The 24,227-nt window shown below is 32.0% G+C and overlaps 2 protein-coding genes across 2 annotated transcripts; both read left to right on the top strand.

Annotated features, from left to right (window-relative positions):
* Positions 1-8,253: 8,253 nt before the first annotated feature.
* LOC142608045 (large ribosomal subunit protein eL30) lies at positions 8,254-11,090 on the top strand. Its single transcript, XM_075779747.1, has 5 exons — positions 8,254-8,407; positions 8,523-8,628; positions 9,210-9,311; positions 10,669-10,737; positions 10,819-11,090. The coding sequence occupies exons 1-5, from the start codon at positions 8,387-8,389 to the stop codon at positions 10,857-10,859; spliced, it is 339 nt and encodes a 112-aa protein (XP_075635862.1). The 5' UTR covers positions 8,254-8,386; the 3' UTR covers positions 10,860-11,090.
* Positions 11,091-12,202: 1,112 nt separating this feature from the next.
* On the top strand, positions 12,203-18,246 carry LOC142608178 (uncharacterized). The gene is made up of 3 exons (XM_075779889.1): positions 12,203-12,605; positions 16,988-17,315; positions 17,733-18,246. Exons 1-3 carry the CDS (start codon positions 12,452-12,454, stop codon positions 17,950-17,952), a joined length of 702 nt encoding a protein of 233 aa, XP_075636004.1. The 5' UTR covers positions 12,203-12,451; the 3' UTR covers positions 17,953-18,246.
* Positions 18,247-24,227: the final 5,981 nt, after the last annotated feature.

Genomic DNA, 24,227 nt, shown 5'->3' with positions numbered 1-24,227 from the left:
GCTACAACTGTGAGCTAAATTGCTAAGAAAATGCAAAATAATTGTCACTGTAAAGCCAAAAAGAGCATAATTGCCGACACTGTTTAGGAGAGCCCATGACTACAATATTTTTCTTGAGGGCCCAGAGTTATTTTTTGAAGTAATGCACGTCAACAACATTTTTAAAACAAATCTTATACAACAATTTGTTATTAGTGGTTTAAAAAGTGACGTCAATGTTGGACCCAAATTAGAATTAGTAACCGATTTCAGCTTATCACGTAAGATTTGTTATGAATTATTGTAAAAATATTATGAATGTAACATTATTCTTATTTTTATCGAATCGAAATTCTTGTAATTCTCAAATCAAGGTCGTGAATATTTTTATCATAGTAATCAAAATATATTAGTTTAGCGTGTGTGTGTGTATATATATATATATATGATTTTTTTCTTTTCTTTCAAGTTTATATGTACATTTTTTAGCAAGTCAGGGTGTGATCACCCTAAGATGCACGTAAAGCCACTTTTGTCACTTACACATGGACTCAATATTTTTTTTTCTTTAATCACACTTTGTTATGTCACAATTGTAGTAAGAAGTTGTGAAAATTTTCATGGTTCTATACTTTTTCATAATTTGTTACAAAGTATATATAGTGAAATACTAAAATTGTCAAAACAATCATATAGACCACTCTCTTTCTCTCTCCCTAATCCCTATAGTTGTTTTTTATTTTTATCATAACCCCTTGAATTTAGAGTACATAATCACTCCATCAACTTAAAATGGTGTTTCTCAAAAAAAAAAAAAAAAAAAAAGGTAATTGTCTCACATTGCTTGAGAAAGTGTGTTATGTGTAGTATAACTTACCTCGCACTCTCATAAAAGTTACCGTGATTTTTTAGTAGAATTTGTGGTATACCTTTATGTTATAACATCTTTCCTCTCCCTTGTGTGTGTGTTTGTTTCTAACCAAAAAAAAAAATTATAAAATAAAAACTTAAAAATGATAAATCTTATAGCTTTAACAATTTGATGACTATTTTTTTAGAGTTTCAATCTTTGGCGTCCACTTCTAATGATTGTACTATTTATTATCAAACAAAGACATAAATTGGTTTTTGGTATAAGTAAGGATTAAATTTCAAATCTCTTATTCAACCATCATAAATTTTACTAATTGAATTAACTAGAACAATTTATACTTGTTGTAGTGAATCCTTTGTTTAATCCTAAAATAAAAATACATATTTTTTTTTTCCATGGACTTACTACTTTAAAATATATATATTATGATTTTACTCATCCAATTATTGGCAAAAAGACTAAGAGATAGATTCATCATTCTATTACAATTAATTCCTTAACTAGAAAAAAGAGCTAATGCCATATGAAGGTACAATACCTTATACGAAGTATTCAATTAGATTAAAAAACTCAGGTTCATTTAACTTAATTATCCTTTGAAAATACATCATTGTTTATGTTTTAGTGGTTAATTGCAACCAAATATTTAAATTTAATTGGAGAACCTAATATTATGCATCTAAGATATTGTATATATAAGTTTTAGCCCAACTTCAAACCAATCATGTGTTACTGTTATGGGTGTTCACCAAACCATACAACCGCACATGAATCAACCAAAATCGCCCACAAAATGGAGTAATTATTAATATATATATATTTATATTTATATTATTTATATTTATATTTATATTTATATTAAATATATTTGAATATTATATGAAGTAAGTGGCCTAGCATTAGTGTGTTACAATTCCACATTAAAATAGTTTTGTTTTGGTTAAATACAATATCAAAAGTTCAAAACTTTATTCTCAAACAAAAAAAAAAGTTTGAAACTTTATCGACTCTTCCATCTCACTATCACAAAATTAAAAGTTCAAAATTTTAATATATATGTATGTATATATGTGTGCATGTGTGTGTGGCGGGTCAAAATTGGTTAAGCCCAAATTCAACCTCACACAATTTACTTATAAAGGTGGGATGCTAATCAACCTTAGTTACCCTTTTTTGAACAAGTTAATCAAATGATGTTGAAATGTGTGCTTGGTATATATGTAAGTTAGGGAAAACTGATAAATACAAGTCTTGGATTGATTCAACTATGCTCCTCGGTTTTAGTCCGAGGTGAAGGTTTACACTTGTTCTTGTATGACAATACTATCACTCTCACTTTCTCTCTATTTTTCTTCCTTGCAATTCTTGATCCCCTTCTTCGTAGGCATCTCTTTCTCTTATATAGTCATCCAGGTTGTATACTGACCTTCCACTTGGACGGCCAAGGCTTATTTCCTCTTATATTTATCCCATCATGGCCTTACCAAAAGGTCTACCTATTAGGTTGTGAGTTGTGATGACACTGTTCAGGGGTCATTCCACCATTAATGCAGCCAGCTAAATGGGTGCAGAGCATTAAATGCGGAGGTGATGGATGTTTTATCTATTATACCCATAATTCCTCCGCTTAATGATAAACTTCCCTTCCTTTCCTTGGTTACGTGTTTGGTAGTCTTCATAACTACTCCTTGGTCCTTCTAGGGATGTATCAACATCCTCGGGTTTCTCGGGCATTTCGATATTCTCGAGTTTTATGTGGTTGCCTTAATCACACTTGCTCTAAAGGCTTATTGACAAAACTTTCTAAGGTGTGCCTCTACTGCCTTGATTTTCTCTCATTCATTCTTGTCCTCGATTTCCCACCCTTCCACAATATATATGTGTGTGTGTGTGTGTGTGTGTGTGTGTGTAGGCGCGCATATTGTTTTATATATATATATTTGTGGTTTTTTTTTAGTTTATTGTTAATTTGTTTTGGATATATATATATATATTCCTATCTTTGTATATATTTGTGTTATTTTTTTTGTTACGCATGTTATATTTTGTTGAAACTCACTCTCATACTGCCACAGTTATTAATAGTAAACTAGTAATTAGCCATGACATCTTGAAAAATATATTAGTCCAAAATCGACCAAACCGCACATTGTATATTGCATCGAACCACACCACACATGTGACCACAAAATAGAGGTGCAATGCGGTGTTGGTTTTGATCAAATTGCACCGCAAAGTGTGGTGATACAAATGACCTAAAGCCACACCGAATTGCACCATGAACACCCATAGTTGCCGTTATATATAACATCCCTCTTACATGGAGATAGGTCCACACATGTGAGATTCACCTCTAAGTGAAAATGATTGTTACATGCAGGGACGGAGCCAGGATTTTAAGTTAAGGGGGGCGACTTTGACCTCTAGTTTGGCAACTTCTTAGTCGTGGAGATTTTTTTTTTAGTTTTTAATGTGTGCATTTGCTAGGTAAAGACAAAATTATTATATTTAAAACTTTTTAAAGGGCAGCTGTTTATTTGAGTAAAATTGATTTATTAGACTTAATTTTTTTTAGCTATGCTATTGGTGATTTTTGTTGTTGCACAAATGTTTTTGGGCTAGTATATGTTGTTTTAGATTTTAAATCTATAAATTTTTTTAAAGGCCTTTAAAATGAGAAAAGTGCTAGAAGTATATTGATGATATAGTGAGTGATTATTGATAAGTAAAAAAATAATGCAAGTAATAACCCAGATGCAAACCAATAAGAATTTATACCTCAACAGTTTATAAAAATATTGTAAATAAGTTTGTATCTTTAACGTTACTCTAAAAAGATTCAATAATATTGTTAAGGTGGTAAAATGTAATTTTATAGAACAAAATTACTAAAATTAATACATATATATATATATAATTTTTTTTTAAAATTATGGGGGGCCACTGCCCCCCTTGGTCAATGAATGCCTCCGTCCCTGGTTACATGTGTCTAGTTAACTGATACCCTTAGGACATTTGATGATGGACCATTTTATAAAGGTTTTGATACCACTTTAAAGAAAAGTATATAAAATTATAGGGCAAATTACAATTTACCCACCTGTGGTTTGGTCAAAATTTAAGTTGCCTACCTATGGTTTAAAATTTGACATTTTACCTACCTGGGGTTAGCTTAATTAGATTTCTATAACTACATATGTTAAAAACAAAGCTAAATATGTAATTTTGCTCAACTTTTATGTCTATCTTCTCAAAAAACACAATAAACATAAAAATACAAGATTAAATAAGATAAAAAACTATCCATCGGAACACTTTCATCATGGAATTTCAAATTACAGGTAGACAACTTAAATTTTGGTCAAACCTCAAGTAGGTAAAGTGTCAAATTTTAAATCACAGGTAGACAACTTAAATTTTAGTCAAACCACAGGTGGGTAAGTTGTAATTTTCCCAAAATTATATATAAAAAAAATCAACTACTTCTTTCTTTTGCCATAAAATGTTTCTATAAATATTTTATAAACCAGTACTCTCGGGATGTCCATTAACTTTTCCCTAATTACATATTACGATTAGAGAAAATAAAGATTTCAACTAACATAGTTTTTTTTTTTTATAACAAACAAGGGAATATAGACCTCTTTGAATATTTGATTATTCCATTGGGTGTATGCAGTCTCCCCGTCCATGCATACCATGTTATTACAAGTAGTTGGGGTGGCCCCAAGATACTTACAAGAGGTTTCAAATCCAATATCTCATAGATATCATGAGAACTTATGAACCACTTAGCCAATCCCTTGGGATTCAACCAACACAATTAAGAATATATAAAAACTACCATTTTAAAATCATTGCTAAAGAGAAAACAAGTATCCCTACTCCATATTATACTATAGTTAAAGATTAGGAAACGGTCGTAATAATCATATATATAGCAAAAGTTGGGAGAAAATTCAATTATATTCTAAAATTGAAGTATAATTTTGTATGTATCAAATCAAATTCTTATTTGTTGTGCACGTATTTATCACTCATTGCAACAATAGAGGAAGTTGGTTGATTGACCCAAATTTTTTATTTAAGTCATTTTGCATTGACTGATACAAGTGCTCTTATATACTTTGTCTTATGATTCAACAATACTAGACACACACAAAATGAATTGTCATTTATACAAATTTAAAAATTATGAATTGTCACACACAGTGTTTAATCTTTTGGTGCCTCCACATTTATATTGGATTTCTGTTAAAGGTAATAAAACTGTCAGTTCCATTCAACTATTTAAGTTTATTATTCAATAAATTATTTCAACTTACGCAATTAGGTTCAATACTCCAATTTTTGACAAAATTAAGTCTTTAAATTAAAAAATAAATCAAACTAATTTAAACTAAATTACAAAATTAATTAATTAAAAAACGTAAAATATATATTTCTAAAACTATTAATAACATAGGTAACTTTACAACACAATCCAACACAGCCTAAGAATGTTAGGTTGGGTTAGATTTTAGAGCTTAGGTTGAAGATTTCTCAATGTAATCATAGTAGGTTGAAAAATACCCCACAATGCAACCCAACCTAACATGACTCATGTACACCTCAATTCAAAACAAAAATTGTCTTACCATCATTATCCTCGTCCACCATGACTGTATTTTATTAAACCTAAAATTTTAGTTACAATTTTTTAGGTGTTGGTCATTAGGTTTCTCAATTGAATTCAATGACATTATTGTATAAACCAATACAACAAAAAAAGTTATTTTTTTCCAAGAAAAATTAAATTGAATAGAGTGGTTCATCAGTCAATGCAACCACATAGAAGAAGGCCTAAAAATTTAAATAGAAAGACAGACGTGGCAAACGGTTGGGTCGGGTTATTTGGGTTGCAGACCAAATTAGGCCAGGCCAAAAACTGGCCATTTTAGACAGGTTGAAAACGAATCGGGTCAATCGGGTTTTTCACGTAAAAAATAAAAAAACAAATAAATGCCAACTTTTTAAAGTGAATGAATCAAATCAAATAGTTAGACTATTTGTTACTAATTTACTGTTATACATGTGATGTGAAGGGAAAAAAACAAACAAACCAAAAAAACATAAAGATTTCCATATCCGTGGAAATCAAACAATTTTGACATTTTAGTATGACTAACTTTTTTTACGTACTTCAAATTCATAGTTCACTAATGATATAATTCCCACAAAAGAACAAAAAACAAAAAAACAAAGCTAAATGTTATGGACTATGTCAAGTTATTAGTCTTCTTAAGTGCACAAATTCCCGTTACATTTAAAATAATAATAACGTTAGATTATATAGAAAGAGAAACTAATGTAAAATAAAACCTTTAAAAATGAACATAGCAATTTAAGTAAAGAAAAACAAGTAAATATTTTATAAAAATGATACCTCAATCTACTCAACGTTAGTAGTAGATTTAGCATTACAAATATTCATACTTGCGAATTGTAGCTTAAGTTGGCCAATTTCATCAATATCTTCATCTAAAACACAATATTTTAATATAACATAAGTGTATCATGAAAGCAAATCAAAACTTATCAATAAAGAGTTAAAAATGTATAATTTATATGACTCTATTAGTAAATTAAAATACATTTGAATCCATATAACCAACTTTAAGTGCACAACGTAGCTTCCATGTTCTTAGGCAAAAGACGTGATTGATACGCAATTATAATTTTTTTTCCAGTGCTAAAATTTGATTTAGATTTTTTTTCCTTGTGTTCATGAGATATTGTGCCATTAAAGAGAGCTCCGAAAACTGGTTGTAATGTTATTTCCACCAAGGGAGAACTTCAAACTTTGAATTTTGTTTTTTGCTAAATCTAGGCTCTTCTAAATACAAGTCCAATTGATATTTTTCTTTTTGGCACTACGACAACTTTCATAATGCTCAAATTCCTAGTCATTAAAAAAAATTGCAATTATTTCGTTTGAGTCACTATTGTATTATTTTATTTTGTTTATTGTTTGTCACTTTGTCAATTGTCACTGACTCACTGTGACTGGGGTTTGTAGATTCGTGCTAGTTATATACTTAGAGAAGATAGATATTAGTATATTATACTAGCCTCATTACACGCGCTTTGCGCGTGCGATGAGGGTTTTTTTTTTTTTTTTTAGTGGTCCTATTTGTCTTTTTATTATATATAATTTTTATTTTGAAAATCTAATTTATAAGTGAATAAATTAATTTGAAAATTAATAAAAGAGTGATCCTATTTTTTAGGCAATATTTTAGTGGGAGTTAGAGTTGCATTTTTACCGGATTGTCCTTTAATTTTATCTCTACTTAAACGTAGGGGAGGATGGGCATTTTTGAACTAAAAAATGTGGAATCCAAACAGGAGAAGCCCCTTAAATAATAGTATAGATTATTACCATCAATACTACTAGTCTCATCACACGCGTTTCGCGCGTGCGATGAGACTTTTCTTTTTTAGTGGTCCTATTTTGTATAAAAAAACTGTATTTAATTATTTTATATATATATAATTTTTATTTTAAAAATCTAATTTATAAGTGAATAAATCAATTTAAAAATTAATAGGAGAGTGGTCCTATTTTTTAGGCAATATTTTAGTGGGAGTTGGAGTTGCATTTTTACCGGATTGTCCTTTAGTTTTGTCTCTACTTAAACATAAGGCTATAGGGGCATCTTTGAACTAAAAAAAATGAGTTTTTACCGTATTGTCCTTTAGTTTTGACTCTATTTAAACATAGGACTGTAGGGGCATTTTTGAACTAAAAAAAATAGGAATCCAAACAGGAGAAGCCCCTTAAATAGTAGTATAGATATTAAAATTAAATAGACAGACTTGGATAAAAAAAAAAATTGGACATGTTGTTAAATACTAATTAGTATATTACTATTTCTTAGTATATATATTTTTCCATTTCATTTAACTTTTTATTTTTTATTTTAGTAAATAAGGGGTAGAATTGCCGGATCATAGGTCATTGCGCGTTTTATAATAATGTTATGTACCTAGGAGTAGTGTAGCACACCTTGTCATAATGCCATATAGTTTTTAAATATTTTTTAGGAAAAAAAAAGGTAAAAAAAACGGGCGGGCTGTGGCTCTGATTGGGTTGGTCCACAAAAAAACAAGCAGGCCATGGGTTGGCCCATATTTAATTCGAAACAAAATGTGCAAGTTCAGGTGGGTTGAAAATGGGCAGGTTCGGGTCGGACCAGCAAATTTCAGCCAGTTTTGTCATGTATAAGAAAAAGTCTAGTAAAAGTAGGATAGAATTATCCGGAGTTAGGTTATACAGACCCGTGACAGAGTGTAACATAAACCTGAATCCAAACAGATCCCATATAATAACCCTTGAAACCCTAGTTGTACTCTCTGTATAAACGAGGTCCTTCATTCTGCCCTAGAGTTCCTTCGCCGTATTGGAAGCAAACCTCTCTTTCGCTCTCTGTGCTCTGCAGCTGCAACACTCTCATCCTCACACCAACCAAAACCCAAACCCAAACCCCAACCATGGTGGCCGCCAAGAAGACCGTAAATCTCTCTTTCTCTCTGCCTCTCTCTTTCATTTTTCTCTTTCGTATTCTAATGGTGTATAGGAATTAGATTTGACATTTGTTATTCATGTAACACTTTCTTCTTCTTGCAGAAGAAGACCCATGAGAGTATCAACAACAGGCTTGCCCTCGTCATGAAGAGTGGCAAGTACACCTTGGGTTACAAGACCGTCCTCAAATCCCTCAGGAATTCCAAAGGTATTTTTATTTTCTTCCAGATCTCTATTTCCTTGAGTTTTAGTTATTTTTTTTTTCTTTATCATCAAACTCACAGTTTATAACAACAATTACATTGAATTCAATATTAATGATTTATACCATGTTGTTTTTGAGCTGAGTCGTTTCATTTCTGGGATCAGAGGATTATCGATCAGTTCATTACTAGGCGCAAAAGAGGATTGAATGATTCAATTTGTTATTATATAATAGCTTAAATGTTGTGTTTCTGATATTGTATGGACCTTTGTTTATGTTGTTGATTGTAGTTTCAAAGTTTCACCATGGTTATACTATTATTATGAATATTTGGAAAAATATACAAAATCCCATTGTTTTCCTGTAATGGGGTTTTTAGTATTACTCAAAACCCCCATGTGGTTCTGTTTTAGCTGAAAATACTGCTGGATATTTGTCATCCCATGAACAACTCGCCGAGTATTTTCGTGTAAAATTATTTTTATCTGCTAGCTTTTAGTTTAGCTCTATTGTGGTTTATAAACTGCGTGAATTTTGATTTGGGTTTGTTTAAGTAAAATAATTTATATGTTTGTTTATTGTAGGTAAGCTGATCATCATTGCCAACAACTGCCCTCCTCTGCGTAAGTCTGAGATTGAGTACTATGCTATGTTGGCGAAGGTTGGAGTTCACCACTACAACGGAAGTGAGTATCTAAATTCGAACCTTAAAATATCACGTTTGCCATCAATCTTAAAGCACACATTTCGATTTTAGTGTCCTTGTTTTTACCTGTATGTTGGATTGGATGTTTCAGAAAGCTTATGTTTATTCTTTTGGTATGTAATGTTTATTGTTTACTCTTCTTCTATTTGTTTTATCGAGAATGGGCGGTTGCTTCCATTTATGTTAATTACAGTGTTTGCACTGTTTTTATTTGTTGCCCAATTGAGAATTACCTGGTTTAATGATGTATATGTGGCCGAATTTTTTCACTAAGCTGTCAAATAACTTGTGCCATTCCTGTGGTTACTGATTCTTGAAAAACAGTAAAAGGAACTTTTAAACTTTGGCATATTTGTTGTTGCCTTTTTATGATTACTATGATTTTGATTTTCAGTTCACCGTTTTGATATTCTTTACTGTATTCCATAAACATGATTAACCAAACTAATACTCCTTAAGATCCTTCTAAGTTTCATTTTGTCGTATTCTGATAGCTAGAGGCCTCAGGATTCCTCAAGAGGTTTTAAGGTCACAAAAATCTCGGTTAAAGCAAAGTCATAAGAGAAATTTTTGTGAGTGGAATAAGTAAATATTTTGAATGGACTCTTTATACCTCTTTCCCTCAAAACTAATGTCCACGTGTATGCAGCTAGGCATGTATGTATAATGTATACACACAACGTATTGCTGTTGATATATGTAGGTGGAAAGGATCAAGATTAATGATCAGCACATGGGGGGAAGCCCTAAACCTTCATTCTTGCAGACATATTGTAATTTTTTATTTTTATAGATTTGGTTATTTTATCCTTGGTCCCATTACTTTTCTTTCTTTAATTTCTATCCCTAAGAAAAATGGGGAAAAGTGTAAAGTTGGTAGGTATCCTGTTGCTATTTGTCATGGTGGTTTATATCTGATACGAAATTGGTATGGATTTTAGGGTAGACTTGGTTTGATTTCCAAGAAAGTGAAATTGCAGTTTATTATTAACACAAAATTTATCATATGTTGAAGGTTTTGTGTTTTATATGGAGATATAGTGGTTTACCTAGTGGTTTATTATCTATGCTTTCTGCAATTTAAATATCGATGATGTTTCTAAGTGTGCTGATTGTGCTATAATATTAGCATAGGTGTTCTGCAGTTTTTTATATGAAAGAGCTATGTTTGTCTTATTGTGTTCCTGCGGTCTTTTTCTGTTGAAATGCTTTAATGGTAATGACTATGGTAATAACTATTACATACTATTGATGTAAAAAGTTGTAAGTGAACATAATCTGTTCCTTGATCTCCTTTATAATAAAGTTTTCCTAAAATGACTGTCTTCATTTTTCAGACAATGTTGACTTGGGGACTGCCTGTGGAAAATATTACAGAGTGTGCTGCCTCAGTATAATTGATCCTGGTATGTGTTGAGCCACTCATCCTTTCTTAGTTTTAAACTACGTAGTTTTTACTGATTTGTTGTGATATTTTATGCTTTCAGGTGATTCTGATATCATCAAGAGCATGCCCGGTGACCATTAAGCTGCGCATTGTAGAAGTTCTAGATTTTGGTGGCATTTATCTTGTTCTTTGGATTGAGAGGCTGAATGTTTTGCTTCAAGGCAGGCTTTTATGTTTTTTAACTGGAATGGTTTCGATAGAACTAAGCTGCTTTGATGGTATTTTTGGTAGTATTGTGTTGAGACCTAATATTTTATATTCTAGGCTGTATTCGAACCAAATTATATCACAAAGACGTGGGTCTTTAATTTATTTCCTGTTGTTTATTTTTCTTATGCATTTCTCATTGAAGCTTCCAAACAAAGGTTAACAAGTTGTTGCAAGGCTTCAATTTGTTGCGACAATGTGGTTGTGTTGGATTACCTGTCTGTAGATTCAATGGATATGAGCAACTTTGTCATTGCACAAAAAAAAAAAAATCAAATGGTATTGGTCTAGATCCGCCGAGAATATTTATATTTAGTCTGCATGTTGAGCTCTAATTTCATATGGCAAGGAAAAGATCCTTGAAAAAAACGTTTCAAGGGAACATAGTTTTGCTGTTCTTTATGCAATTACAAAGGATGATGTGCAATTTCAAACGACTTGGATCCGCAAACACTTCTAGTCTGTATTATAATAGGTGTTGTAGTGTGGTATTTCTAAAAAGTGCTTTCTATTGAATTTGAAACAAAAATGTGTTTACAAAGATACAACTCTTTGGGGTGGTAAGGAAAAACCGAAGAATGATGCAACTTAAAAACGTGTTTACAAAATAAAAACACTAAAACATGTTCGATAATGATAATTAAACGGTATATAAATCAAGAAAATTCGCCCAAGTTTTTGAAAGGGTGCCTTTCGTATTCAAAACGTTTCTCTGACTTCATTTGCTTTCTTTGCCACTTTCATATTGTTTTGGAAGAAAACCTCGTCCCTCACAGAATTTTTTTATTTAAATAAAATAAAATTCAGCCTCAAATCAACAAGAGCTGAAATCAGTAGAGTAGTTTGCTTAAAGGACAAAATTTAGCTCCAAAGTCCAAGCCTTATGGAGCTAAACTTTTTCATTGTTTACAACATGCATTGACATGGTACTCATCTTGCATTATTTAGTATATAGAATAAAAAAATAGACAGTTTATGAGGAACCATTTCATATGTGTATTGCGGTTGCTTCCAGATTTAACAAAGAAAGAAAGATAATGTCAATGATTACTTGAGGCTATTAAATTTCTTTATTAACAATTATTAGATTTCCAATAAAAAAAAAAGAAGATGAAACTTGATAACCGAACCGAAGCCCACCCAAGTTTAGCGAAAAGGCCCAAAACCAAAAACTGGTAAACGTGAAAACCGATATAATAAAAAAATAAAAATCATCCAATTTGTTAAAACAGAATAGGAAATGGGACCCGTCTTCTCAACTCTAACTAATAAAAATAGATAGAAGCAGTAAAGGTAAAACTAGTGCAAATTATTATTAACACCGTATCAGTTCTCAGATCTCAAAACAAAGATTTTATTTTTATTTTTAGAACCATATGTTGTTGTTGTTATTGTGAGAAGGTGTTGCGCAAATCGAAAAAAAAAAGAAAGAAGAAGAAAAGAAAAAAGTGAAAAAAGTGAAGGCAATGGCATTGGGAAGTATAAGCGCGGAAGATCTGTCAACAATCGGAGGAATCGCGACGGTATCGCTTCTTCATTCCTTCATTCCCACGCACTGGCTCCCTTTCTCCATCGTCGGCCGCGCTCAGAAATGGACCCTTTCCCGCACTCTCCTCGTCAGTACGTTCTTTCTCTCTCTCTCTATATATATACTTTTTTTTCTTCCCCAAATTAAAAGCTTCCTATGCATTGTTCTGTTATATGCATTGCAAAGGAATTTACTATCAAGATGAAATTACTTGGTGTGTTCTTCTTTTCCCAATGATGTGGAGCTAAATGTCAAGTTAGGAATTTTTTGAGAGATGCTTTAGAGTTTAAAGACTTCTGGCCAAGTAGAACTAAAACAAACTGGATGGAATACAAGTTTAATAGATATAGATATAATGATGAAGGAGACTCCATGTACGACTTGGTGGTTTAGAGATACCAAAGAGCTAGAGTTTTCACTTTTTAGATATGTTGGATCACTAATTCATAAAGATGGAGAGTTTGAGGAGGATGTGAATCATAAGATAAGAGCAGGTGGAGAAGAAGCTCGTCATGAGTATTTCATGAACATACAACACCTATTTTGTTAAAAGAGAAAATTTTGCAAAATTGCTATAAGATTACCTATGCTCTATGGTGCTGAATGTTTTATCTTTGGGGGAAGGGGGATTTGAACACTAGTTCTCCTCATACAAGAGGCCAACAATGTCTTTGTGTTTCAAGGCTTTTGTAAAATAAACTGATAAAATGTTTTTTTTCTTTTTTTTTGGGGTTAACTTACACACACACTTAATGGGTCTTGGATTCATGATCAGACTCTCCACCTAGAATTTGCAAAGGGAGGAAGTGCTAATTGAGATCTGTGGTACTGAATGTTGGTATATAATGAAGCAACATGTTCATAAAATGAGTCTATATATTTCCATAAAATGAGTGTAGATAGATAAGTGGAAATATAGGATTTGGAAATGGAAAAAGGGTAGAAGGCCTAATATAACATTAGTAGAAGTAGTAAAAAAGAAGTGTAAATTAAGGAGGTAACAAAGAGTATGACTTTAAATATAATAGAATGACGGAAAATAATACATGAAGCTAATCTCAACTTAGTCTGTTGATATCTCCAAACTTTGGGGCTAAGGCTTGGTTTTTGTTGATTGATGGTAGTGGTATGAGACAACTTATTTCTTTATATTCGATTGCCTTCCACTCTCCCTGGAGAGTACTGCATATAATCCTACTATTTTTTATTTTGAAGAATGTAATCTGTTGTCTTTCCTTTGTTGGTTGTTGTGTGCTTTATTCAATTTGAAGAGCATGTAACTCAGTAACTGGAAAAATTTAAATGTAGTTGCATGACCACCCCCCCGCCCCAATGAAGGAAAACATTGAAGTGTTTTGGAAGAGAAGTTGGAAGTTTAGATGATGGTTTGATAGATGGGTGTATATTTTATATTCAGGTAGTTTCTTGTGGCTTATTTTGATGCTGTCTAGATGATTTGTGGTCAAAGAGTGTTCATAGTCTTCACGATTGGGAGATGTTGTCCTTCAAAGTTACTGGCCAAGTTTTCAATTTTTAAGAATGGCCATATTTTACCAACGAGCTCTATCGTGATGGCACCTCATCCCTCCCCTTGTAAGAACAAGGTGGAAGGCAAGGTCATGGGTTCAAGACCCACCAATTGAACCCACCGAGTGCATGTGTAATTACCAATAGAAAATAACATAAGATGTCCCTCCATGATGTGGTTCTGATGTCCCTGTTGTAAGAGGTGAGCTACTTCACTAGGAGAATTATAACTAAATATGTATCTTCTGTCTCCCAGTTATAAGAATATTATACAAGCCTACCAATAAAAAATAAGAAAAAAGAGAGAGAATATTATACAAGCTTGGCCTATCAAGGGTGGGTTGGATAGGGGATTCCCTGCCCGGGAGAGGGGGCTGGGGTTATAGTTTATCAAAAGTGAAGAAAATAAGTGGATTGAATCTTTGGCAAGCTTGCCCATCCATCAAATTGTGTGTTCAATACATAAATCCTTTTTATACTTGGATATTTAAGCCTTCTATACATTATTTGTGCTGCTTTGATAACTTGTCCTGTTGGCCAACACATATGAGTATATAACTTACATTGTTTAGGTTGGCTACCCTAATGATAATCATAGTTTTTCCTGTACTGCATTACTTATCAAAAACAAGTATATGCTTTGTCGTAGAAAGTTTGTGTGGTGGGATGGTCTGAATCAATTTTGTTCACATGGGGTCATCATTCTGTTTCTGCCACCAATCATAAGCATGTGAAGAAACTCTTTACTCTTGAATCTTAATAGGAACCAATTGCCTTGCGTTGGATAGATTTGCATTTCTGGCATTGATCAAATAAATATATATTGGTCAATGTTACTTAAAGTGTGTGTATATATATACATATATTGGTCAGTGTTGGATTAATGAAGGCATATCCTACAATTTATTGCCTTTAGCTAGTATTGTACCTTTTAAGTTGTATAGACCAGATATCTATCTGATCTTTTAAGATAAAAAGAAAAAAAAAATCTGGGGGGTAATTGTTAAGATTTATTTATTTATTTGTTGGGTGTCAGGCAATTGTCTGCTGAGGATGACATGTTAATTTCAAATTTCAAGTGAGAAAATATCTTTAGAGAGGAAAAAAAGGGGGGGGGGGGGACCATGATGGGTTAAATTGATGAATTTTATTTTTAACTTCTTTTAATGGCTCAAATTGATAATAATGTAAATTATTACTCAACATCAGATCTTTGTCAGTTAGATCTTGATACTGTAGGGTTGAGCTCTCTTATTCTAATTGTGTTATTTTTGTCTTTGGGTTATGCTCATTTTACTTTCTAAGGACAGGAGTCTTTGCTAAGTTTTTAAGAAATGTGGGTCTGTAGATGTATGCAATCAATAAGCTTTGTATTGTTCTCAACCACCTTAGCCTTGTCATCCTTCTTTGGCTCGTAGGTTGAGATTCTTATTCTAATTGTGTCATAATTGCCTTTTTGGGTTATGCTATTTGCTAAAGGACATGAGTCTTTGCCAAGTTTTAAAGAAATGGGGGGGGGGGGGGTCTGTAGATTTATGCAATTTATAAGCTTTTTATTGTTCTCAACCACCCTTAGTCTTTTCATCCTTCTTTGGCTAAGCTTTGTATTGTTCTCAACCACCTTAGCCTTTTCATCCTTCTTTGACTTGTAGATAAATTTGGGGGCTCGTAGGTTGAGATTCTTATTCTAATTGTGTCATAATTGCCTTTTTGGGTTATGCTATTTGCTAAAGGACATGAGTCTTTGCCAAGTTTTTAAGAAATGGGGGGGTCTGTAGATTTATGCAATTTATAAGCTTTTTATTGTTCTCAACCACCCTTAGTCTTTTCATCCTTCCTTGGCTAAGCTTTGTATTGTTCTCAACCACCTTAGCCTTTTCATCCTTCTTTGACTTGTAGATAAATTTGGGGAAGCCATGGCTCATGGCTTGGCTTAAATTGATTGGGTGGAGGTAGCAAAAGATGACCCAAATGCCTGGATCTATCCAACAAATTTTTTTTTGATAAGTAAAAGAATTTGGTAAGATAAAAGCCCACTTAGCTGATGGGCTTATACACACACACATGCATAATTATCCAACATAGACCAGCCCAGTTCTACCATGTGTTTGGTTCTACCAGTTGCCAGGTAATTAAGGTCTAGTAAATATCAATCCAGCCTTAGAGTAAATGGGTTTGACTTGGGCTAGGCCTTCCAAACTCACCTTTTTGCACCTTTATCTGGGGAATGATTTCACAATTTGGATGGGTTGGGCTGCCACAGTTCCAACTCTTGATCTGGATAATCCTTGCACAAAGTATAAGGAAAAATGGAAAAACACCCTCTGAATTTGGGTCAAAATCAAACTAGTGTCATGTTCTTTAATTTGAGGGAAGTTAGTTTCAAGAAGTGCTCAAATTGATCCTTCTGTCTAGTATCTGTCTTATTTTAATAAAAGATTCATTTTAGAGTAACTTTAATAAAAATTTCATCTTAAAAAATTCATTTTTGTTTTTCTCTCATTGTGGGTTATTACTGGGTTAATGCTAGCATTGTATGGTGGTCTTGGTGAGAAGAAGAAGAAAACAGAAAATAAAAATGATTTTTAATTAAAAATCCACTAAAAATATGAATTTTTAACTAAAAATATGAATTTTTAACTAAAAATAAGACAATTTAGAATGATCAATTTGGCATTCTCGAATTTCAAGGAATTCTAATTTTAAATTAGAAGAACTGGGTCACTTTGATTTTGACCCAAAGTTGTGGGTGTTTTTGCATTTTTTCCCAAAAATTATAACCAAGCCTGATCAATGTAGAAGGTTGTTTTGTTTTGTTTTTGTATTTTCTTTAATAACAGATTGAAATTACTGGTACAAGTAGAAATGGCAATCTTTTACATGTATTGATAAATCATTGTATCAATGGTTTTGATAAATCATCTTTGCTTTTATTCTCTTCATGCAGCTGCATTTGGAGCAGTTTTGCATGTGGTATCCACATCACTTCTTGGTATAACAGCAATCACCATGGCAAATACTATTGCTGGTGAAGAAACAGTGCATAAACTAGCTTCACTTTTGCTTGTAATTCTTGGTGGTAGTTATGTCTTGCTGTTTCTGTCTGGAAAGGGTGGTCACACTCATTCTCATAACCAACCCATGGAGAAAATGGCTGTTGCTGGTCTTGTACTTGTTCCTGCATTGTCACCCTGTGCAACCACACTTCCTGTATTTCTTGCTGTTGGAAATTCATCTTCCATGATGGTGCTTGCTATCATTGTGCTGCTATTCAGGTATCACTTAAAGTTATATTTTGGGCGTTTGTTACTTTGTTTTGATCTATTTGATTATCTCATGAATTGGTTGTTGAAATTTTTTTAAAGCAATTCAAGAAAGTAATAATTAGTTAGATTATACCATCATTGTTTTGAAGCAAAGAAGCTTTGCAAACCCCTAAAAGGGTTCATTCTGGCAGGGGTACATATACAATCTATATTGAAATGTCCTCTTTTTTTCCTACTATTATTATTACAGTTACTACTGTTACAACAGATACTCTCCCTCAATATTTAATCCTCTAATATGCAACACGTTTCTAATTGACCTGGATGTCAGCCATCATTTCCTGGTGCTGAATTGTGTGAAATTAAAATTATGGGAAACTTTGCTGCCATTACCAAGCCTGACACAGTTTGATATTGGATTTGCAGCACCATAACTGTGATGACCTCGCTCGTGGCTCTATCGTTTTATGGTGCTAGTCAGCTCAAGTTTCACTGGGTGGAGCGTTATGACAAACTTCTTGTGGGTTCTGTGCTATGTTTGGTAGGAATTTTGACGCTTATATTTCATGATCATGATCATGGACATGGACATGGACATGAAGGTATTACTGGAGAGCAGCTGCATAGGAAACTCATTGTTCTATGAAAGATTTTGATTCCTCCTTTGTACTCTGGGAAAAGTTCACGGAATGTCTTCATCTGGATCAAGTAGAAATGGATGTAAACTATGTTCCATACTGACATATATGAGTATTGTAATTGTTTTGTTCAATTTGATTGTTCTAATTATATGATAATCCTTGTGTAAGTACGTGCATGTGCGTGTTACAGTCATCGAAATCCTGTGATGCCTGAAATTCACGCGCGTTTGTGTCTATGGTTGCTGCTTGCTATGGTTAACTTCTGCATAATATGCATACAACACAAAATATTTAAATCACTTCTTTCTTCTTCTTCTTTTGGTTATATTTTTTAAATTTATAGAAAGTGCTAGAATTTTATTCATCCATAAGCTTAAATTCTTAAAAGCATTGTACATTGACTGCTATAAGAGCAGCACAACAAGACCATATGTCCTCTAATCAAATATTAACATTACAACAAGACATAGCATGTGAGGTTTTATCAAAAAAGTCATTCTATTCTCATTTTCTATGCTCAAAAGCAAATTTCCAGCACTGATGGTTTTTTCTTTTTTGCTGAATCAGCAATGACGGTTTGTCAAAAGCAGTTGGATCTCTTCAATGAAGTGACCATACGGACCATTAGGTAGTAGTCATATTGCATGACTCGGTCATTCAGATAAGCTCACTATTGTTACACTCAAAGATAGGATATAAAAAAGATGCTTAATCACGTGATTATAACTCGAGTTAGATATAATGGAATAATAAGCTACCTAGGGATTAATAACAAATGAAAAATGTTAAAAAATGGAAAAGAATGCCAAGGATCATTTATTTATGAACCATTTTATAAAATATTTTATGAGAAAAGAAAACAAATAAAATAATTAATGTTTTAACAACCTTTTCTATTTCCCATAAAAGGAGAATAAAAACTTTCTTGAAATGATTTATTAACAATTACCTTAAGAGCACTCGTTAACATGATCCATGACAAATTATCAACCACTTTCCAATAAGTGAATTTGAACCTCTTTCCATCTTTTTTGAAAGGATACTAGTGTGTAATTCCGTACATATACACGGATACATTTAAAAACAATCACAATTATATATATATATATATATATATATATATATAAAATTTAAAATCTGATTAGATCTAGACTCTTCTGTTTTTGCATTCAATAATTTACTTGCTACAAAAATTAAAAAATTAGACAGAACAAATGAGTAAAATTGAATTCCAATTAAAATTCAATTTAGAATCTAATTGAATTTAAACTATTTAATTTTTGCACATAATAATTCATTTGACACACAAATTTAAAAATTAGATGAGACATGTCGCGCAAAATTAGACTCAAGTTTAGAATTAAATTGGATTTTCTCTTAGTTTTGGCTATTATATATATATGACTTATAAACTTGAATTTTTTTAGTTTTACAAAAAAAAACTCATAAATATAAATTAATTCAAAAATTATATTTTTTATGGTTTACTTATATTGGACTCCTCGTTTTTTATACTAAATTAACCCATTTGACACAAAAATTTAAAAACTTAGATTAGATGAGACACATAACACAAAATTAAACTTTAATTGAAATCCAATTTTTACATTGAATTAACTCACTTGACACAAAAATTTTAAAAACTTACATTAGATGGGACACATGGTGTAAAATTAGACTCTAATTTAATTTCAATTTGAAATTTAATTGAATTTTCTCTCAGTTTTACCTCTTATTATATATATAAATCAGATAAGTTATACTTACATGACAGATGGAGTTCAGAGGGCATGCAGCAAATAGATGGAGAGTTTTTTTTTTTGGTTAACATAGATGGAGCGTTATACTTGCATGACAAAAGCATAGTTCCAAACAATGTATTATTTAATGTTAAGTAACTTGAATTTCTGACCCAGTTTTGCCCCAAGAGAGGAAAAGAGAAAGATAAATAATGACAATTATTAATATGGCCATGATAGGAACACAAGCCATTGAATAATAATAAACACAACAAAAAAAAGTGTCCAGCTTTCTTTCAATGAAATTTTAAATGGACATCTCACTTTATATAAACGAAAAATAGTCACATCATCCACTAATAAACCATCTAAGCTAACGTTGTTGTCAGCACTTGAAGTTTAAACATAATTTTTTCTCGTTGCATCACCATTCGCAGCACAAGTGTGAAGGCACAACTTTTCTGTTCAAAAATTTGAACAGGAGAAGAAACAAAAATTGACTAATGAGTAAAATATGTTTTACAGTCCAAGGGTCTCCCTCTCACTTAAAAAAAAAAAAAAAAAAAAAAAAAAAATTTACAGACAGCCGACCAAGGTTCTTCCTTATTCCAAAAACTAACGGAAAATGGCAAATAACAAAAATATATTGGAAGAATCATGTGTGCCCTTTTCCATTTGAAGAGGACCACTGAAAATTGGGTTTATAGTGTTTAATTTTCCTGAGTGATCTAATAGAGAAAACATAGGGAATCATCCTATAATATTGAGAATATGTAAGATCTTGACATTTATTTTAGTATCATAAATGCATAAGCATAGCAGCTTATAGATTATAAGGGAATTAGATGCGGGCTTTAATAGTACCAAACTTACTTTAGGAGATTCTTCTTAAAAAAAAAAAAAAAAAATTACCTCAAAAGATTTGAGATGGGCTTGAATTTTACAACTATAAGAGCATTAGAATTTGTAATGGATTAACAGTGGAACAAAAGCTTGATTGAAAATTTGGGTGACCAATCAAGTCGGTTTATTTTTCTTGTATCGTACTTTACTTGCTGTGCACACCTATTGCCCGTATATAAAGGCTCTCTACTGTACAACTACAAATTCACAAAAATACAAAGATTATTATTTAATTCTGTCTTCTTTTTTTTTTTCTTTTTTTTTTTCAATAACATATTTAGAATGTGTATTGATCATGGAGCATCATGTGTGAAATCAACGTAGAAGGGTAAAAAAGAAAATTGAACATAAACAAAATTATTGCTGTTAATTATATCAGAAAAGTTGATTAGTAAGTTCTAAGAGGAGGGGTTTGAGATGAAGCAATGTTTTTGGTAAAATATGAACTACTTTATGGAAAAGAATCATGCACACGCACTTTTACTACCATCCTGTTGTTTTCCCCCCTCCTTTACTGTTTTTTTCTTCACCTTATTGGGACTAAAATTGGAGTAGTTGATCTAAATTCTATATCTTCTTGTCTTCAATCATCAAACCTGTTTCATGAAACATCAAGTAGGTAGGTATATTTAATCAAACTTAATATTATTGCAAATTGACTTGTCATGAAGAATTATGTTAAAAGGAACAAAAAGGGTCAATTCATAGTGGCGGCAAAAGAATGCCAGCCCAGCAAATTTTGGTTGCTCACACTGTTACTTACTGCACACCTAATTATAACTTATTGGTAATCGGCTGTTCTCTAATGATGGTATTGATGGACACAAAGGAAAATAGAGAACTTTTTGTATGTTTAGTCTGGGTTGGTCCATTTGCTGACTAATGAAAAGATGGTCGTTAGCTTTGCTATAAGGCTTCAACTTTCAATTGGAATTCTCAGAAAAAAAGAAGAAGGTTTCAATTGAAATTTACCATTGGATTATGGCTTTAGTAGTAGAAACTTTTTTAGGTGTAGAGATTTAAACACTCATCATGGGTGCAAAAGTGGTGGGGTTAGGTTCATTTATTTCAAGGCATAGAAGAAGAAGTTTTTAGAGTAAGGGACTTGTTCTTTTGTTATTTGGAAACAGGATTTTTTTTTTTAGTTTGAATTTATGTTGAAGTTTTTTTTTTTTTTTTTGGTAAAGAGATAATTACAATATACTCCTAATTCCGTAGTTTGAACCATTTCTCTTCTAAACCCCTAAGCACTTTGTATATAAAGAGATGTTAATTTAGCTATAAAACCCTTGACAATTTATGTTAAAAGTTAAAACTGACCAAAGCTCACAGAAAAATATTTAGACAGTTTTAGTTGTAGGGGTGGTGTGGTGAAAGGGAAAGGAGAAGTGGTGTAGATTTCAATGTGCAAGAGGTGAGAGGGGTGGTGGCTCAAGGAAGTACATGGAAGGAGATGGTGGTAGTGACATGGAGAAGGTGAGAGAGGGAGGTAGTGTTGGAATTTTTATACTTTCAGTTAGGTTTCATTAATTCAGATTTTTTTTTTTTTGTGAAAAGAAAAAAAAGTTATACATTCTCTTTATTCTTAAGATACACTAATTTCATATTAATAAGAATTTATTTGCTATTTGATTTCTAAACTTATGTTTTACATATAGTTTTTAAGTTTTTTTTATAAAGAATTTCAATCTATATCGTTTGCTCTTGATAATTCAAAAAGTATCATTCCAATTAAAATCCTACTATCAAGATTTTTTCAGAAATTTATAGAAATTTCATTATATAATTTCTATTATTCTAATAATTTTCCATCGTGAAACTTGCCGCGCTCATGATCTTTGCTCGAGTTGACAACCACAAAGCCCAATGTCAGGCTAATGGCCATTAGTACTAGCCACCACTGGCATCCATGCATACAAGAAAAGGAGAAGGGAGGGGTGTTTGAGTTTTAAAAAATGATTTATGAATAAAATTTGATAAAACATTTTACAGTTGTGTTTTTTAGTCAACATAAAATGTTTTTGGGTTTGAACAATGTTTTACAATGAAACAAACATTAGAAAATATTGCAAATGTTTTCTTAAAAGTATTTTACAAAATTTGTGGAGCCTTAAAATATTTTATGATGAGATGATTTCTATCATCCAATCATTTTGTTATTTTACAAACAAGGACAGTATACAATTTAATTCAAAGATTAGTTTATCATAATACTCATTTAACAAAAAATTATAGCAAAGTGGTATAACATTGTAAAAATTAAACTAAAAACTTGACCTTGACTAAAAAAGATTAAAAAAAAAAATGGTAAAATACTATTTTGGTCCCTAAATTTTACTAAAAGTTTGTTTTTCATCTTTAAATTTTAAGAAGTTCATTTTTTGTCCCTAAACTATTGAAAAGTTCATATTTTGTCTTTAAACTATTGAAAATGTTTTATTTATGTCCTTTGTGGAATGTAAAAAATGTTCGAACAAACGTTTGAGTTTTGGGTCTGATTGGTTAATACAAGTCTGTTTGGTCAGGGTCCATAGGCCCACAGGTCAGTCAGCACTATAGTGGTCCGAGGAGTTGTTCGAGGAGGAGTATATCCTCGGACAGACCCAGCAATGGCCCTGGGACTTGCTAGACGGATTGGAGGCAGAATTTTGGAAGAACTGGTGGGTAAAAGTGTGATCTAAGCATCCTTTAGAAGCAAGAACGTGTGAGAAATATCTGAGGAAAAAACTGCTATTACCACATTAAAGGCCCTGCATCTACCTCCCTGGCCGCATTAATGGAGAAATGATATCTGAATAGTAGAATTCAACATTCATGCTATTATTTGAAGACTTCAAGAAGGTGGTAGATGGGACAAGTATTTAAGGGGAAGGTTTGCATGACACGTGGATGAAAAAGGGAAGAAGAAGTATATAAAAAGACGAGAGAGGAAAGAAGGGGGACCTGCTTCTGAGCTTAAAAAAAGAACTAAGAATTGTAATCTTTGGCATAGAAAGAGAAGTACTATACAACTCGTCATCGGCTTACATCCGATGAGGTTTCTTTGTCATATTTACTTATCATTTGCATAGATTGTGACACTTTAGCCTGTTAATCAACTTTCAACATCCCAAATCTAAGTTTCAAACCCATACTTTACAAATTTTATTGTATAAAGCTCATTGGGCTTGAGCCCATCACTTGTTTTTGGGTCCGGGTATAATTGTGCATTTACATCCTTAAACTTATGCTAAAATTTGTTTTTCATCCCTAAACTATTGAATTTTTTTTTTCATCCTTAACTTTGTCTCTATACTATTCAAAAAACTCTTTACAAAATTTAAGGATGAATTTTCCTTTTTTAAAATTTAAGGACGAAAAATAAATTTTTAATAAAGTTTAAGAACAATAATAGTATTTTATCCTAAAAAGAAAATGAGAAGTAAAAACTCCTTTCTATTGACCTTGTTTGACAATATTCCAATTTGATTCTGTCCACGAATTACTACTTTAAACTTTAAACTTTAAAGTTTAAACTAATCTATAATGAAAAAGGATGCTTTAGAGAGAAAGCTAAAGGATTCTCCTAAAAGTTGTGATCCACCTCGGCTCTCTTTCAGCCTTGTGTTTGTTTAATGCCAATACTTCTTTCCTCACCG

Source organism: Castanea sativa, chromosome 8, assembly GCF_040712315.1.
Source record: "Castanea sativa cultivar Marrone di Chiusa Pesio chromosome 8, ASM4071231v1".
Classification (NCBI taxonomy): Eukaryota; Viridiplantae; Streptophyta; class Magnoliopsida; order Fagales; family Fagaceae; genus Castanea; species Castanea sativa.
Note: the sequence above shows the minus strand (reverse complement) of the source record. Positions and strands in the feature narration are given on the sequence as shown.

Coding starts and splice junctions, on each gene's coding strand:
- LOC142608045 (XM_075779747.1), top strand. CDS start 8,387: ATGGTGGCCGCCAAGAAGACC. Junction 9,312..10,668: donor AGTTCACCACTACAACGGAA/GTGAGTATCTAA, acceptor TTCATTTTTCAG/ACAATGTTGACTTGGGGACT. Junction 10,738..10,818: donor CCTCAGTATAATTGATCCTG/GTATGTGTTGAG, acceptor TTATGCTTTCAG/GTGATTCTGATATCATCAAG.
- LOC142608178 (XM_075779889.1), top strand. CDS start 12,452: ATGGCATTGGGAAGTATAAGCGCGGAAGATCTGTCAACAATCGGAGGA. Junction 12,606..16,987: donor TTCCCGCACTCTCCTCGTCA/GTACGTTCTTTC, acceptor CTCTTCATGCAG/CTGCATTTGGAGCAGTTTTG. Junction 17,316..17,732: donor ATCATTGTGCTGCTATTCAG/GTATCACTTAAA, acceptor TTGGATTTGCAG/CACCATAACTGTGATGACCT.